The sequence below is a fragment of the Aulostomus chinensis genome, chromosome 4 (genome assembly GCF_037954235.1).
Source record: "Aulostomus chinensis isolate RoL2024-O1b breed Wild chromosome 4, RoL_Achi_v1.0, whole genome shotgun sequence".
Lineage (NCBI taxonomy): Eukaryota > Metazoa > Chordata > Actinopteri > Syngnathiformes > Aulostomidae > Aulostomus > Aulostomus chinensis.
In genome coordinates this window covers 6,537,544-6,555,765 of record NC_141323.1, presented here as the reverse complement: position 1 = coordinate 6,555,765, position 18,222 = coordinate 6,537,544, and the positions used below count along the sequence as shown (strand labels likewise).

The 18,222-nt window shown below is 50.4% G+C and overlaps 3 protein-coding genes across 3 annotated transcripts; 1 reads left to right on the top strand and 2 right to left on the bottom strand.

The window, feature by feature from the left end:
• Positions 1 to 38: 38 nt before the first annotated feature.
• Positions 39 to 12,373, top strand: glt8d2 (glycosyltransferase 8 domain containing 2). Its single transcript, XM_086202398.1, has 10 exons — positions 39 to 141; positions 3,602 to 3,659; positions 6,631 to 6,723; positions 6,964 to 7,153; positions 9,437 to 9,554; positions 9,635 to 9,719; positions 10,309 to 10,421; positions 11,033 to 11,199; positions 11,483 to 11,595; positions 11,893 to 12,373. The coding sequence occupies exons 2-10, from the start codon at positions 3,641 to 3,643 to the stop codon at positions 12,069 to 12,071; spliced, it is 1,077 nt and encodes a 358-aa protein (XP_086058524.1). The 5' UTR covers positions 39 to 141; positions 3,602 to 3,640; the 3' UTR covers positions 12,072 to 12,373.
• Positions 12,374 to 12,876: 503 nt separating this feature from the next.
• Positions 12,877 to 14,886, bottom strand: LOC147262444 (beta-2-microglobulin-like). The gene is made up of 4 exons (XM_086201289.1): positions 14,730 to 14,886; positions 14,178 to 14,450; positions 13,746 to 13,791; positions 12,877 to 13,674 (listed from the first exon to the last, which is right to left on the bottom strand). Exons 1-3 carry the CDS (start codon positions 14,881 to 14,883, stop codon positions 13,778 to 13,780), a joined length of 441 nt encoding a protein of 146 aa, XP_086057415.1. The 5' UTR covers positions 14,884 to 14,886; the 3' UTR covers positions 12,877 to 13,674; positions 13,746 to 13,777.
• Positions 14,887 to 16,214: 1,328 nt separating this feature from the next.
• Positions 16,215 to 17,905, bottom strand: LOC147262443 (beta-2-microglobulin-like). Its single transcript, XM_086201291.1, has 3 exons — positions 17,743 to 17,905; positions 17,161 to 17,433; positions 16,215 to 16,783 (listed from the first exon to the last, which is right to left on the bottom strand). Exons 1-3 carry the CDS (start codon positions 17,804 to 17,806, stop codon positions 16,770 to 16,772), a joined length of 351 nt encoding a protein of 116 aa, XP_086057417.1. The 5' UTR covers positions 17,807 to 17,905; the 3' UTR covers positions 16,215 to 16,769.
• Positions 17,906 to 18,222: the final 317 nt, after the last annotated feature.

The window sequence follows — 18,222 nt, the reverse complement described above, 5'->3', positions numbered from 1 at the left end:
CGGGTGAGAGGATGTGTTACATCTGGACTCACCGAGGGAGGGAGGACCGGGGCGGGAGAGGTGGGCTTGCCGAGGGTGCGACTCAGTCCTGAGGTTCACAACATGGACCAGGCGGTCCGGCGATGAGCGCCCTCCGCCCCGGTGAGTACCGCTCACCTTCTCCGTGCGTGGAACCGCGAAACTCTGCATGCGGGATTGAAACTAATGAGCTTGATGTGATGGCAGTTGTGCGTGTTGCTCTTTCTGGTTTTCTGAGGCAGGAGAACATTTTGTGCTGCCACAGTAACAGGAATATCCCGTTAAATTACCGCGTTAGTTTAAACTGGCGTTTTCTGGGTGTCTGTTCGCAGTTCCTCCTCTTCTCCTCAGCGCGCCTCAAACCTCCAGAGCTTCACGCGTGAAACAAACATCAATCAAACATCAGTTGTGTGACAGAAGTTCTGGAGAGGAACTTCTTTTTTGCAGCTGATAAACGTCCCTGAGGAGGTTTTGGTTCTGTTACTCTCAGATTATAGAAACTCAGAATTCAATCATGCAGTTTGATTCCTCAAAGATGTCCCCCAGTGTACGAGGAACTTGAGTACTACAACTGAATGCTGCATGTGCCATCAGCTCTTACTTAGTTTGTTTTCCATTATTATTTTTTTTAGTTTGCATTTCAACTTAAATTGAATTAAATAATACAAGCGGAATTCCTAAGTGGAGACAGAAAGCTGCAGAGCCCTGATGGTGTGTGCACAGAGCCAAGAGGACACAGAGTTCCCTACTGGATGTTCTATAGGTTCTAGTTGTTCCACTGCAGGCCAGATCCAGAGTCTTGAGCTGCTCTCTGGGAGGAATATCTGGCGCTGATCACTTCCAGATGTTCTGGGCTGCACCAAAGCACGACAAACAACACAAATACACACACACACACACACACACACACACACACATGCATGACTCAACCTGCTTGTCCTGTTCCAGTCCAGCTGGAGGCTTCCGCTGGCTGCTGAAGCCTCCGGAGGAAGTGCTGAATCATGAGAAACAGACAGCGAAGGAGAATGTGGGCATTTTCCCGCTGAGGTTCCTCGTCCTCCGGGAGGACAGCGCGGTGGCTCTCAAGCCTCCAGGCGCTTCTGTGGGGTTTGATGGGTAAAGTTTGCTGCTGTTACGTAACATTTTAATAAACTGAGAGGCAAATAACCCCTCAATGAAGCCCTGGAACCAGGAGGGGAGGAAGTGGGGGGACGTTGGGAGAACGTGGACACGCGTGTCTTCTGGCTTTGAGAGTCCCAAACATCAGGAGGACGAATGTTTGTCCCGTGAACCGCGTGTCACCGGGACTGTGAGTGTGACTCTTATCCCAGTCCTGTAGCGAACGAGTTACCTTTCTTGGGTGACCCCGCCTCTCGCCTGGTGACAGGCAGGACAGGCCCCTCCCCCTGCAACCCTGGATGGGGTGGGTACACTGTATAATGTGTATATGCAGTATAAATGTACATGATATCAACATCGTCCTCACCTTTGAGGAGAGGCACCATCTCTGAGTCACATGACCACTAACGAGGCGGCGATGTCTCGAAACCGAGCTTTGACCTTAATGGAGGTTCAGAGGGTAGAAGCATGACGTTGGCGCTGGCGGTCATCGTCATCAAATATTAAGGAGGAATCATTCATCTCGCTGACCGAGATTCAGCTCTGACTGTTGCTGTGGACGCCTGACAAAGGAGCTGCTGGCTCATTCATCGCTGCTGAAGATTCTGTCCAGCAGAGACAGGAGCACACAAGTTCACGCTGACGCTTCGCTTCATCTGCCAACGCCGCTCCGGTGAACCCCCTCAGCCCAAAGCTTTCCGCTCATGTTTCCGTGTCAGCTTGCAGGCTGGTTTGACCGAAGACGTGAACGCTTTCCATGTTCCTGAGAGTCCAACATTTGTCACAAAGACAGCGCACCAGTGACGCGTCACTTCTTCTTTTTTGCATCTTTTTTCAGCTTAAAACAGAGGCTTCTCTCTTAATGCCTCAAACACGGCGCCAGACCCCAACCAAAGTTCTGTCCTGACTCTGTCCAAGTAGAGCAGGTCCAGCACCTCCCTCCTTCAATGAACCTCCACCCAACAATTCTCCATCAGCAGCACATCCTGCAACAGCAGCCACCAGAACCTTCCTTTACCAGCAGGAAGGTGGAGCAGATCCAGGATCAGTGGGGACGGGGAGAGAGCAGGAGAGCAGGACAGAGACAAAGACAGAGAATGGAGGGAGACAGAGAGACAGAAGGAGAGAGAGGGACAGAGATAAAGAGAGAGAGAAAGGAGGAGAGACTGATGGACAGAGACAAAGACAGAGAATGGAGGAGGACAGAGAGACAGAAGGAGAGAGAGGGACAGAGATAAAGAGGGAGAGAAAGGAGGAGAGACTGATGGACAAAGACAGAGAATGGAGGAGGACAGAGAGACAGAAGGAGAGAGAGGGACAGAGATGACGAGGGAGAGAAAGGAGGAGAGACTGATGGACAGAGACAAAGACAGAGAATGGAGGAAGAGAGAGACAGAAGGAGAGAGAGGGACAGAGATAAAGAGGGAGAGAAAGGAGGAGAGACTGATGGACAAAGACAGAGAATGGAGGAGGACAGAGAGACAGAAGGAGAGAGAGGGACAGAGATAAAGAGGGAGAGAAAGGAGGAGAGACTGACGGACAGAGACAAAGACAGAGAATGGAGGAAGACAGAGAGACAGAAGGAGAGAGAGGGACAGAGATAAAGAGAGAGAGAAAGGAGGAGAGACTGATGGACAGAGACAAAGACAGAGAATGGAGGAAGAGAGACAGAAGGAGAGAGAGGGACAGAGATAAAGAGAGAGAGAAAGGAGGAGAGACTGATGGACAGAGACAAAGACAGAGAATGGAGGAAGAGAGACAGAAGGAGAGAGAGGGACAGAGATAAAGAGAGAGAGAAAGGAGGAGAGACTGATGGACAGAGACAAAGACAGAGAATGGAGGAAGAGAGAGACAGAAGGAAAGAGGGACAGAGATAGAGAGAAAGGAGGAGAGACTGATAGACAGAGACAAAGACAGAATGGAGGAAGACAGAGAGACAGAAGGAAAGAGGGACAGAGATAAAGAGGGAGAGACAGGAGGAGAGACTGATGGACAGACGGGGACGTGAGCAGGTGGAGCTACTGGTGGCAGCTGGAGCCTCTTCAGGTCTGGAGCCTCCTCCAACAGCACCAGGATCTGGGATGAGGGGAGAAGAAGAGGAGTTAGTAACACGTCTGAGGACAGGAGGAGGAGAGAGAAGCCCAGTGCATCATGGGAGATCCCCAGCAGTCTGAGCCTATAGCAGCAGGTCTAAGGGCCAGCCTAAGCAGTCCTGACTAGAAGCCTGATCAACAAGGAGGTCTTAAGTCTGCTCTTAAACCTAGAGAGGGGGTCTGGGTCCTGGACTGAAACTGGGAGACGGTTCCACAGGAGGGGAGCCTGACAGCTGAAGGCTCTGGCTCCATTCTACTGTTAGAACTCTGTAGAAAGCAACAATGAAGTGATGTGTTTCCTGATAAACACCTCGAATGTAAAGACATAAATATGTATGTTGTTATATATTTGTACTGTCTGTTCCTTTAAGGATGTTTGGAGATGTTGCTGCTGGCAACCGTGGAAGAACATGTCGCTTCTGAGAAAAAGTAAGTGAGAATCATCTATCGTCTCTCTCTCTCTCTCTCTCTCTCTCTCTCTCTCTCACACTCACATACATACATACATACATATATATATACATATATATACATATAAATAATGTTATGAGGAGCTCAGCTGCCACACAGGAAGTGAAGGAGGAGGGGGGGGGGGTTTAAGAGCCTTCCTGGTGGGTGAAAGGCTCTTTGTACGAAGGCAAAAAATCTTTTCAAACAAGAATGTGAGGATGACAAAAATAACGCCTGATTCAAATCATGACCAACGTGAATCCTGAGAGTTGCAGTTGTGCAGATTGTGATTCCAGGTTTCACGTATGGTGAATATCTGGATATGCTGAAGGGAGAGGACGTCTGGGAACTGATGGCATCTGGACGAGCAGCCAGAATGATGGAAGCTCCAGATTCCAGAGGTTGCAGATGGTTTTTATTCTCCTCTGCAGCTGCTGGAAACAAACGCTGATGATGTAACCAAGTGGTTTATCTGTGCCATGCTGTAAACTCTCCATTCAAACTGCTCACTTTACTCATGCGGTTAACACACAGCTTCAGCGATGCTTTTCTATGTGTTGCTTACAGCCAGTAAAGGATGTAGCTAACCCTGCTAAGCACTCAGGCTAGGTCTGGTTAGCACTAAGGCTTGGTCTGGTTAGCACTAAGGCTAGGTCTGGTTAGCACTTAGGCTATGTCTGGTTAGCACTAAGGCTAACCCTGCTAAGCACTCAGGCTAGGTCTGGTTAGCACTAAGGCTTGGTCTGGTTAGCACTAAGGCTAGGTCTGGTTAGCACTTAGGCTATGTCTGGTTAGCACTAAGGCTAACCCTGCTAAGCACTCAGGCTAGGTCTGGTTCGCACTAAGGCTTGGTCTGGTTAGCACTAAGGCTAGGTCTGGTCAGCACTAAGGATAGGTCTGGTTAGCACTAATGCTAGGTCTGGTTAGCACTAAGGATCGGTCTGGTTAGCACTAACGCTAGGTCTGGTTAGCACTGAGGCTAGCCCTGCTAAGTACTAAGGATAGCCCTGCTAAGCACTAAGGCTAGGCCTGGTTAGCACTGAGGCTAGGTCTGGTTAGCACTAAGGATCGGTCTGGTTAGCACTAACGCTAGGTCTGGTTAGCACTAAGGCTAGCCCTGCTAAGTACTAAGGATAGCCCTGCTAAGCACTAAGGCTAGGTCTGGTTAGCACTGAGGCTAGCCCTGCTAAGTACTATTCTATTCCCTGTCCCCTGAGGGAACTCTCCTCCTCTGTGTTTTTGTATCTCATCTTGGCGATCTTGACGGCTCTTTTGACCTCCTTGCTTATCTCCTTCTCCATCTCAGATCCAGTGAAGAAGATGTGTTTCTTCCTGTTGATGATCTCCTTCAGCTCCTTGGTGACTCAGGGTTTATTGTTGGGAAAGATGGTGACTGGAACATGAGATGTATTGTGTGAAGCCCTTCGGGGATTTGTCAGAGTTGCAGAGGTTGAAGTCCCCTAAGATGAATATAGGGGAGTCTGGGGATAGTTGCTCCAGCTTGTTCAGGGTGGTTCTGATCTGGTCGGCTGGATGTGGACCAGGATGAAGAAGAGTTGGGGGCATTCCCTGGGGAGGTAGAACGGGAGCAGAGAGACTGCCAGGAGCTCCATGTCCGGAGTGCACAGTTTCTCTCTCACATGGACGATGGAACACCCGTGGGGGTTCACCTAGAAACACACACCTCCACCCTGTAGTTTCCCGGTGACGTCACTGTCCTGCTCCTGTCTGATGGGGGAGCAAAATCCATCGATGTGCATTGCACTGATGTCAAGTCTGTTGAGCCAAGTCTCTGAATGCCAAGATGCATGCGCTCCTGTACTCTTGCAGGTGGTTTATGTTTGCCTGGCCCAGCTTAGCACTCAGGCGAGCCTTTGGGGTTTGCAAGAACCAGCACAGGAGTAAAAGAATGCAAGCATATAAAAATGTTGATGTTAGAACAAGAATTTGTGGTCGTTTGTTCATTTGTCCTGAAGTGGTTCGTTCTCCTCCCAGTCGCCGTCATGACTCCAGGACTGTGTGGACCGCTGCCACTCTTACGCCTCTAGGTGGAAGGAATCACTCATCGCGCTCTGCTTCAGTCATTCAACCCTATACTTTTCCTTCCCAGATATTCCCAGTTCTGACCATTCCGACTTCTATCAGGGTCCAAATTCAGTCCCCACCAAAGCAGCTGATGAACACTCAGATATCCCCTTTAGGACCTTGGCAGGATTCAGGTGTTTAACTCACAACATAGCCAAGCCCCGCCTCCCAACCAATTAGGTCTTGTGGTTGATATCATCATCAGCAGTGCACCCATCTTGGGGGGAGACTGGCCATTTGTTCATTGAGAGGATCCTCCCTGCTCCAGAACCTCTGAACCCGGTTCCCAGTGGAAGCTCTGTGTGTTCGGTTCCAGCCAGTGAGAGTCAAGTTCTGGAACTCCTGGTGAACTACATTTTATGTGCTCTAGCAGCTGTTTCTCCAAATGAAAAACCACAAACTGTTGTTTTCCAGTCTGAAGATGATTTAACGTGGACTCATAAAACAGACACCATGTCGGCCTGTGTTTGCCAGCACTGCTGTTTCCTCGTTTACATCATCTGTCAAGCAACAACATGACTAACAGGCTCCGGCTCCACGTGGTAAAACTTGACAACTCCATTTATTGTCATTTTAATTTATTTTATTGGGTTTGGGAGCGTTTGGTGGACACCAGCTGTATGGAGACGTCACCGCGGGCTCTGTGACCTTTTGATGGGCATTTACGTGATTATTTAACCTCTGAGAGATTCAAGACAGATGGAAAATAGCAACTGGTTGCATGTGGCCTGACGAATGTTACTTGTCTAGAACAGCAGCGCTGATGTTGAGTGGTCATGTGATATCCTGTGAGGATCGCGAACGTCTGATCAGTAAGAAGCTGATGGACGTACATGCACAGACGCTGACTCTCCCTGTCTCCTAGTTAACCGGGTCCTGCTGGGCCTGCTGGTGCTGCTGGTGTGTCTCCTCCTGCACAGTTCGCTGCTGAGACCCTCCACCCGGCCCAGAATCTCAGGTACATCCAAAGAGCGTCCACAAAGAAATGGAGTGGTATCAGAATGTTCAAGAGCTACGAAAACAAATGGATTCCTTTATGATCGTGAACACACACGCACACACACACACACACACACACACACACACACACACACACAGAGGCGGGAGGTATGTGTTCCTTTAGGGAGGCCCTTCTATGTTCCACCATCCATGTATGAACTGACCTCTGACCTCTTCATCCATCCTCGCCTCCCCTCAGATCACTGGAAGAACCTGGGCAGTGCAGCGCAGGCCCCTGCTGTGACAGATCATGTGATCCCCGTCATCATCTGTGCATCAGAGGAGCGTCTGGGCGCAACCATGGCAACCATCAACAGCATTCGTAGCAACACAGATGCTCGTGTGTTCTTCTACATTGTTACCCTTCGGGATGCAGTGAAACTGACCAGGTTTGTGAATCTCTCTCTCTCACACACACACACACACACACACACACACACACACACACACACACACACACACACACACACACACACACACAAATGCATACACATTTGCCAATTTTTGTGATACTGTTGTGTTTGTGCACTTAGTTTAGTTTAAGGTGTAAGCATTGGGGTATTTTCCTTCCCCCCCATCACATGTTTATGTGCGTGTGTGTGTGTGTGTGTGTGTGTGTCTGTATGCAATTCATAGGGTCTAAATATAGGCTTCACCTATGTTGAGTGTGTGTGTGTGTGTGTGTGTGTGTCTGTATGCAATTCATAGGGTCTAAATATAGGCTTCACCTATGTTGAGTGTGTGTGTGTGTGTGTGTGTGTGTATGTGTGTGTGTGTGTGTGTGTGTCTGTATGCAATTCATAGGGTCTAAATATAGGCTTCACCTATGTTGAGTGTGTGTGTGTGTGTGTGTGTGTGTGTGTGTGTGTGTGTGAGTGTGTGTGTGTGTGTGTGTGTGTGTGTGTGTGTGTGTGTGTGTGTGTGTGTGTGTGTGTGAGACACATGTCAGTCATCATCACCTAGTGCTGGATTGTGTTCAGCGACTTTTTTGGTTGGAATAAATCGCCATTACACACGTTGGTCCCACTCAGGGTCCTGCTGAGGTTTGTGTGTACTCCAGAAAAGAGTGAGTTTAATTTGTCTCTGGGACGAGAGAGTGAGGCTTGTGAATGGAGGGGTGAAGGGGAGCATCTCTGGGCAGCACTGGCTTCAACCAGCGATCCACTAAGCAGGAGGGAGTAAAGTGGATGGAGGTAAATGTCACAGGGATGGCGGTTAGAATGGATGTAAACGGATTGTTTAAAATTTACATTAAAAGAGGGCAAATTAGGTTTGTGTTCTTGCATCAGGTGGAGAGAAACCACACCAAACACAATGAGACATGCACAGAGAACTTCCATCACAAATAAAACTTTGCCGGCGTGCGTGCCTCCTGGAACCGTCACCTTATCGTGGTGGAGGAGTTTGAGTGCCCCAGTGACCCTAGGAGCTATGCTGTCGGGGGCATTTTGCCCCTGGTAGGGTCACCCAAGGCAGACTGGTCCTAGGCGAAGGGCCAGACAAAGAACGGTTCAACAGACCCCCTCATGGAAAAGACATCAAGTGCAACGTGTACCCTGCCCGGAGGGGCACTGGGGCCCCGCCCTGGAGGCAGGCCTGGGGTGGGGACTCGAAGGCGAGCGCCTGGTGGCCGGGCCTTGGTTCGTGGGGCCCGGCGGACCCAGCCCGAAAAGGAGACACCGGCATGTCCTCCCTTGGACTCACCACCCATAGGAGGAACTGGAGGGGTCCGGTGCAGTGTGGTTTGGGTGGCAGTTCCAGGCGGGTGCCTCGGCTGTCTGAACCACGGACATGGAAGCTGGCTTTTGGGACATGGAACGTTACCTCTCTGGCGGGGAAGGAGCTGGAGCTGGTGGAAGAGGTTGAGCGATACCGGCTTTGTGGTGAAGAGGGAGTTTAGCCAAAAGGCGAGGCTCTTGATTTACCGCTCAATCTCTGTTCCAACCCTCACCTGTGGTCATGAGCTCTGGGTAATGACTGAAAGAACAAGATCCTGAATACAAGCGGCTGAAATGAGTTTCCTCCTCAGGGTGGCTGGGCTCTCCCTTAGAGACAGGGTGAGAAGCTCAGTCCTTCAGGAGGGACTCAGAGTAGAGCTGCTGCTCCTCCAGGTAGAGGAGTCAGTGGAGGTGGTTCGGGCATCTTGTAAGGATGCCTCCTGGACGCCTCCCTCTGGAGGTTTTCCAGGCATGTCCAACCGGGAGGAGGCCTCGAGGCCGACCCAGGACACGGTGGAGGGATTATATCTCTCGGCTGGCCTGGGAACGCCTCGGGATCCTCCCGGAAGAGCTGGTTGAAGTGGCTGGGAAGAGGGCAGTCTGGGCGTCCTTGCTGAGAGTGCTGCCCCTGCGACCCGGACCCACCGGATGAAGCGGAGGACGACGACAACGACGACAGCATGCGCGTCTTTGCTTGTGGGGGGAAAACATGGAGACTGCTGCCCCCTGAGGGGGCAGGAGGGGACAGAGAGAAGATGGCGACTTGAGTAGAAAAAGATTTTCCTCCTGGTTCACAGCTGAAGCCAGGCTTCAGGTCTGAGGCTGAAACCAGATCAAAACCAGATGTGGTGTTTACATGAGTGAACTAACCTACCAGACATTTCTGATTCCTCCGTCCCAATGCATGTTTGACTTCTCCAAGAGTTGAACATCGTTTTTCTTGCGTGTTCTCAGGCGATACATTGAGAAGACGAAGCTGAAAGGCATCAAGTACAAGATCCTGGAGTTCAACCCCATGGTGCTGCGGGGGAAGGTGAAGCCGCACTCGTCCAGACCGGACCTCTTACACCCGGTGAGTCCTGGTTCTCGTACCAACATGGCAGCTGCTCTGTCAGGGCGGGGAATTCATCCTCTCAACGTTTTGTTTTGCAGCTCAACTTTGTGCGCTTTTACCTCCCTCTGCTCGACATTAACCACAAGAGGGTCATTTACTTGGATGATGATGTCATTGTGCAGGGTAGGTACACACTCAAGATGGGAGGGGATCTCCTGAGGTGCACCTGGGCAGATTTGATGTTTTCATCTTGAAACTCTCAGCCTCATACTCTCAGTAGCCACCCCACATCCAATAGAGCAATCGTTTGTTACTTTGCCTCTCAAGCTCAAGAGCTGCTGCTGTCTTTAGTCCTGCGTCACATCGTAGTCCCTCACATGCAGGAGGAGCCAGCCACCTGCACCTAGCTTGAAGCTAAAGGACACTGCTAACGGCTAACAACAACTAAACTGTCGCTTTGATTCAAGATGAAATCAAACTGCTGCGTCTGACACATTCAGCACTTCTTCCAAAAAATGTAGAGAAACCCAGATTTGACGTGTTCAGTTTTGTGTCTGAACCTGTTGACAGACGCTCTCATATCATCTCTACATCACTAGATGCGCATCCAAAATTGTTTCCATTTTTTCCCCCACGACTCATGACCCTCTCCTCTTACACCCTTAAACACCTTTCAAAGTGAGCTGCATCACCCTTCAGAACGTCTCAAATACACGTACATTGAATCGATGGTTGTAAAATGGCTTCTGATGCTGAATTGTCACATTTCCAGGTGACATCAGGGAACTGTTCAGTGTCAAACTGAAGCCCAAACACGCCGCTGCCTTCGCGTCTGACTGCGACCTTCCCTCCACTCATGAGATGGTGCGCAGCATCGGCATGCAGGTCAGTGTTTATGTTTCCTGACACTTTTCTTCAGGCCAGCAGGTGGTCCAGGGGCCGCCACCGCGGGTGCTCCCAGTGAGATGCCGGGTCATTTTCAGCGGTTCATTTATAACCACTCCAAATGTCGTTTTGTGCCTGAACCTGACCAGACCTCAACCCCAGTAACGAGTGGAGAATCTAGCATTTCTCTCCAAAAGACACTGAATTTTACTTGCCTTGCCGTCGTAATTCCAGTGATTGGCTCCGCCCCTCGCCAGCCTTGCTGACGTGAGAACAGGAGACAGATGCTGGTTAGGAGCCTGATTCTCTTTCTGCGCCGCCTTTTTCCACTTCAAATATTTGCAGAGTCATACTTTAGTGTGGTTGTATAATAAGATCATTCCTGCCTTGGCCGGCATGTTGGAAACAGCTGAGCTGAAACTGAGCGCCGCCTCACTACGTCACCAGAGGCGATGCTGTGCCGCCGCTTGACTCACTATTTGTTCACAACTGTTGTGTGAACGTGCAGCACGCTTTTCCAACTCTGCCCAAATAGTTTTTTCTCATTCTGTGTATTTTCAAATGTTTTTAAAGCTGAAGAGAAGTAAAGTCATGTGAACCGTCTCCTCTAGACAACCTACATGGGCTTCCTGGACTACAGGAAACAGGAAGTGAAGGACCTGGGCATCAATCCCAGCGACTGCTCTTTCAACCCGGGCGTGTTTGTGGCTGACATCAAAGAATGGAAGAAACAGAAGATCACCAAGCAGCTGGAGAAATGGATGGAGGAGAACGTCAAGTGGGCTCCGTCACACCTGTCACCATCCTCATCTCCTGATAAAACTGATGCATGCAGGGATCAGTAGTACCTCAGTCACGTCAGAGTAGTACTGAGCGAGCTCATCACTGGGGCTGGGGCTGACCTACTGCACGCTACAGTTCACACAGTTTGTTCTTGGGTATTATTTTTGAGTTAAGTGGAGTGGAAGTACTCTGTCAGTCTTGTATTTGTACTTCTGTTGACAGTTGAGATGCAGAAGCATTTGTCACATCTTCCATCTTGTCTTTCTTTTGCGGTCCAGAGTGAACATCTACAGCAGTGCCATGGCGGGGGGTGTGGCCACTCCACCCATGCTGATAGTTTTTCATGACAAATACACGACACTGGACCCCGTGTGGCACGTCAGACACCTCGGTAACCCCGCCCCCCGCACAGCAACTTCACCTTCAGGTCATATTTGTGTAGGCCTGATGCCACGGAGACATCCGGAACGGCAGTGTTTTCAGCTCAGCGTGCTCACAGTAGACTAGAATTCCATATTTAGAGGATCTGAGTGTGCTCAGGTGGAGAGAGAGTGAACGAGTGCATTATGGGAAATCTCTGGCAGTCTAGGCTGGTAGTTCTAGATAGGCCTGAGCCAGGGTCTAACTATAGGCTTCACCAATGAGGAATGTTCATGTCTCACGTGTGTGTGTGTGTGTGTGTGTGCAGGCTGGAGTGCAAACGTTCGCTATTCAGCAAGCTTCCTCCAGGAGGCGCGCCTGCTGCACTGGAACGGCCCCTTCAAACCATGGAACTATCCTGCTGTCCACTTGGATCGCTGGGAAAAGTGGTTCGTTCCGGACCCCTCCAAGAGGTTCTCCCTGATGCGACCGGAGAGCAAAAGCTGAGGCCTGTGGAAAATACCATGTCTGAGCCACAGGGGGGTGCGGGTAGACTTGGTGGTTCACTTGGTGCTTGGACGGTGTAATCTGAAATATGTAGTGGTGTCAAAGTCCCTTGCACCTCCTGGTCCTGCCCACTCTAACCCCCGTGACCAAGGTCATGAAGGACGGGTGGGTAACGGCTGCTCTGTGATTGGTCATTAGTTGAAGATGGAAGTTCAGAGGTCAAGAGGCTGATGAAGTTCCTCCAGATGTGTTCACACGGGCAGAACCAAACACTGTGGCTGTGCCTGGGTTTTCGTTGCTTTCACAAGAAAAATACAAAATAATCAAATGATTCACTGTGTATTTGTCGACTTTATCAAACCAGTGGAACCGAGTCAACCATAAATGATCTGAATTCCTTGCTGCGCAGGCGCGCCCTCTCCTGCCAGGATGCTTCCTTTCCTCAGCGTGTCAGAACTCCAGCTGCTGTTCGAATCGCAGCAGCTGGAGTTCCTCCCCGCCAGGAGTACCTGGAACCACGTTGAGACGGAGACGCTGATAGAACCGGACACAAAACAGAAAGAAACGCCTTTGGCTGCAGCGACGCATCAACCAGCAGGAAGTGAAGGAGGCCTTCTGTCACGGGGATGATTGATGGCCAGTGGAAACATCCACAGCTCGCATTCACAACAACAACGTAACACCAATAAAAACGAGTCCAGGGTTTTCCTGTGCATTCAAATATCCAGACCAACCAGGAGCCACCGTCACTCCACACACGTCCGCACCAACCACTCCAACACCTCGCCGTCACAAAAGACACAAATACTCTGGTAGGATTTTATTAGCATTTAGCATGAGCACATTTAGCTTGTCGTTCATTCCAAATATAGAAACACGAAACAGAAGATGTGCCTGATTGAAACGTTCAATATTCAGATTTCCAGTGCAGACGGGGTCTCCGCTGCAGTTCCTCCTCCTGCGTTCACATTGAAGCAGCCAAAACACGCCAGTCGGATCACAATACACACGACTGATCACAATACACACGATTGATCACAATACACACGATCGACCACAATACACACGATCGACCACAATACACACGATCGATCACAATACACACGATTGATCACAATACACACGATCGATCACAATACACACGATTGATCACAATACACACGATCGACCCTTGACACAAGAACATCTTCATTCGTGAGTCACAGAAAATAAAAGGGTATTTTATAGGAGTATAAAAAACGGCTCATCTGGTCACTCAGATTCACCAAAAGCGCTTCCAGGATGGCGATATTGATCCGTGCCATTCATCTCAACTGATTGATCCCAAACCTGTAAATATGAGGTTTAACTGCCAGATCACCTGACAACCCTGATTCCCATCAACAAAATGTGATCACACCCTGAGGGTCAGGTCAGCTCTATGCGAGGTTCCCCCACGCTATGATTGGCGCTGTAAAAAAAAAAACATGAAGTCAACACAGGGTGGGAAAAGGGGGCGGTGCCATCTGCAACCTCGCCACTAGATGTCACCAGCGTTTATAAACCGATGCCTTCAGTTTCTTGCTGAGTTTTTGTGCTTCTTCATCTTCTTGACACCGAACACCTGAGGATGAAAGCAGCGTGTCATCAGCACACGACACCTGATAACTGTGACATCATGACCACGGTACCAACCTGAGGCTGCTGAGGGGGGAGGAGGACGTGGCTCACATGTCAGGTTCTGTGGGGGGAAACAGAGACCGGATCTGTTCAGCGTCTCATGAGGACAGTGTTGAGTCACAATACCAATAATCATCAACACTCAGATTCTTTCATGGGGCAGGAAATAAAGATAGGACAGGGAAAGCTAGCACGCCGCCATCAGGATGTCAACAAACATGGCGGCGCCCGCGTTCCGATGTTTGATTTCTCGGCTCTTATTATATCCGAGCAAGTTTACAAAGTGGCAATGGCAACGTGACATCATCCGGCTCTGTCCAGCATCTGGTGGCGTGTTCTGAGTGCTGTGGGAACCTTTGTGGTGTCCGACGCACGACGGGACCTGGGAACCATGAAGGCCCAGGTTTGGTCCTTGGTTCTATGGCAGTGAAAGAGGGGCCCACGTACCCCAGGAGAAGCTGCTGGGCTTCCCCATGTGGGTCACCCTGCAGGAGAAGTGCTCTCCTTTCCAAGGAGTGAAGGCCACGTGCTTGGTCACGTGGTACTGCCAGTTCTCCTCGAAGGCCAGGTCCGTCTGGCGGCTGTCCGCCAGCTCCTGCCCGTCCTTCAGCAGCTGGATCCGGATCTCCGGAGGGTGGAAACCGCTCACATGGCAGATGAGGGTGTTGGGTTTCCCGAACTCCCCCGGAAGTCGGCTGTACACCTGGACCATGGGCGGAGCTACAGAAAAACAAGGACAGCTGAGGTGTGACGTCATGCTTCCCTCACCTGTATGAGTCAGTGCTTCGCAAGTTCTACTCGGACACACTCGGTTCTTCAGCGTGTTAACATTTACTGATCAACCAGAGCTCAAGGAACACCGCCCAGTTAAACCCAGTAAAACCACAGCAAACTGGGACCAGTAGCAGAAACGCGCGCGCGACACACACGGAACGTTAGCGTTCTCACGAGCGAACGTTCGCGTCCCGCGGCGGGACAACAAGAACACAAACTTCTTACATCCGCTGACATCTGACGAGTCCGTGAGACTCAAGAGTCCGAGGAGGAGGAAGCAGACAAACATCGTCGTGGTTCCGGCGGCTCCGGTGCGTCCGAACGAGCTGGAACTCTGAGAATCGAAAGTACAGCGCGTCAATGGGAGCGCCTGGCTCATAATCACCGGGCCGCCCCGCCCGGGCGGTGTTACACGAGAACCTGACAAACCGTAGACCGACCGCTGTTCCCGCCCAGCGAAAAGTTTCGGCGTGTCCCGTGAGCTAATTAATCATTAATCCATGGATGTTTTTATTTCAACCAATAGGAAAATGACGAGGACGTGTTGCCATGCAGATATCAGCTCCACAAGTTGCGCTCTGTAACGCAGATGAGAAAAATGAGCTGTGAGAGGCTGGCGACCCGTCCAGGGTGAACCCCGCCTCCCGCCCGTTGTGCTGGGGTAGGCTCCACCCCCCGCGACCCTTACTAGAAGGGATAAGCGGAAGACGACGATGGATGGATGGAGCTGTGAGAGGTTGAAAGTCCTGAAAGTGTCTTTGGCCTCATAAAAACCAAAGTCCTCCGTCAGCCATAAACCCTGGAAAACAAGCCGAAGCTGCTTCAGCCACTGTGGTAGCGTGATGTATGATTCTTTACCAAAATCTATGATTCTCTGTGTAAGGTGAAAGAAGGCTAAGGGAAAGGCTAGATTTGGTTCGTTCACTTCACACCACCACTGACCCACCTGGAGGGGTACCAGAAGAGAGACGTGAACTAGGTGGTCAGGTCTAGACCTGACCCAGGTCCACAGAGCTGGCTGAGTCTCTGACCGACACCTGTGCGTGTTTCAGGTGTTAATTAAGCTCCGCAGGGTCGTGGTGGTCGTCACACTGACGTCACAGACAGAAACATCCTGCTACTGCTTCACCTTTGAGGTGATCTGGCTTCAGGTGAAGCACCTGAGCTGGTGCTCCGCCCATGAGGATCCGGGACCAACTTAAAGTATCTGGTGAAAGCTTTTGGACAGAAACTCCGGAGCGTCTTCTGAATCAGACCAACTCCGGCCTGCGCGGCAATCCGGCCCGCCGGACAGAGATTGGGCGGTGCTGAGGATTCTGGGCTTTCTGAGGTTTATCCTTCACCCTGCTGGGGAAATTCCTGACGTGAGGCCTGCTGGAGGAGGGGTCTAAATCATGCCGAACAATCTCACCATGTAATTGAGGGCGGTGGCTCAGAGGTAGAGAGGCCGTCTAGCAACCGGTGACTGCGTCCTTGATATTGAATATACTGAACCCGAGTGCTCCTGATGGCCCTGCGATGGACTGGTGACCTGTCCAGGGTGAACCCCGCCTCTCAACCAATGTCAGCTGGGATAGGCTCCACCCCCTGACCCTTAACAGGATAGGTGTGATGGAAGATTTATTTTCTATAAATTTCAGGTAGAGGCCCCTTGGCCAGCCTACAGAAGCTTAATCTCTAACCTTATAAAGAAAGAACAAATAAAAGATGTTGATTAAATAAACTTTATTGAGGCATCGTCAGTAGAAACATGGCGTTGTGTTCCGCTGTCATATCTGAGAGCGGCGTTCGTCCTACTGCCCGTGAATTACAGGAGGAAATGAGAAAAGCTCACCAACAATTATTTAAAAGTGTCAGAACCTCAAGCAATTTTGAGTTCATCAAGAATTCCTTTGAATCTAAGAACAAGCATGTGTCACAAAACCAAGCTGTAAAGTCGACGTACTTAAACTTTTAATTTTTACTTGTGCAAACAAGAATAAACAAACCAAGTTGTCTTCAGTTACATAAACGATCGATATGTGAAATTGACGTAACGCAACAGAGAGACAGCGAATGACAACGACCACCACCTGCAGCGCCCAGTTGAGCAACCACGCGCCTCCTAACCAGCAGAGAATTCATGTTTAGTGGAAGATGATGTGAAGAAAGTCTGGAAGATTCGACTGAAGATGTGAGCGCCGCTGCAGCTGAGGCCAGAACCCGTGACATCATCACTCCGGGTGGAGCAAATGATGAAACGCCTTCACCAGGACAGCCCCGCGCTTACATGTTTGGCACTGTAAGAAAAAACAACAACACAAAGTCAGGCTCCGTCATGAATGAACAACTGGCACAAGCTGCTGAGTTCACCCTCGCATGGCTTCTTCCATCTTGGTGTTCTATGAAGTGGTGAACCTGCGGAACAGCACTCAGCAGCACAATCCAGTTCTAACGTCATCGTTGAGAGGCGAGCAGCGTTTGAGGACTTTAAGGTTTGATCAGGTGACTGGAGGATGAAAGAGCGCCGACGGCTCAGGGACGCAACCACAACCACCAGTCGTTCAAACTTTAGAGCCTCTCAGACGTCACACCTGATTTCAATTTTACTGATTCTTAGGTATGAAAACCACACACACACACACACACACACACACACAGACAGCTCCTTACTCACCCCAGGCGTAATCTCGGGTGTCTGCCCCGTGAGTGACCCTGCAGCTGTACTCTTCACCTTTCATAGGTACGAAGGGCACATTCTGGGACAGGTGGAAGTGCCAGTCCTCTTTGAAGGACAGGTCGCTCTGCTCGGCGCCAGTCAGCGGCTTCCCGTTCCTCATCAGCTGGATGGTTAGGTCAGGGGGGTGGAAGTTCGTGACAAGGCACATCAGGGTGTTGTCCCGACCGAACTCGGCCCGCTGGGTGCTGTACACCTGGACCTTGGGTGGACCTGGAGGAGGAACAGATGTGAGGGTACCACTCAGACGCCAGCAGAGGGCCCTCAGCAGACTTCCACGAAATCGAAACTAAAACAGTTTCAGGGGATTTCCACAGAAATAAAAACGCACTTTCATGCTTAATAATGTCTCTACTTAATATTTAACTCTGAAATCACTTTTCCCACTTGAGCCTGATGCTTTCATACATCAACTTGCTACAGTCTTTATTACCGGCCTTCTCTCTTGTTTACTGCCAATCACAAGCACACAAAAAATCCAGTACGAATTATGGCCACCGTTCAATCGGGAGTTCTACTCACTGTGTTTGGATTCCACTGTGAAGAACACAGCTGCCAGAACTGCGACACTCAGCAGGGACCTCATGTTGGACCCCAGGCTCTTCAGATCGACTCTACTTCAGTGCGTGCTCTGCTCAGCAATTCTCGGCGACTCTCGGCTCTCGTCTAGAAGCGAAAGTGCAGCACCAAGTAATAAATAGCGTCCTACTCAGACCGCCCCCTGCGCCCCTCCAGCCAATCATTTAATTCCCTCCACTGTTACTAGGTGAAGTGGAAGTACACAGGTTTGGTGTGGTCTGTACTGAGTGGTTTGAGGAAAACCCCTGACACCTCGGGTCCGTGACGCCCAGCTCTCTGCTGCTGGTCTCAGGTGTTCCTCCTCAACCTGAACAAGGACGTGCACTTGTTTAGTTTAAGAAAGTTAGAAGTAGAAATATTGGTTCATTGCTCAAGTCAAAGTCATGCCCTAATCTGAGCTGAGGTACTTTGACTTTGCAGCAT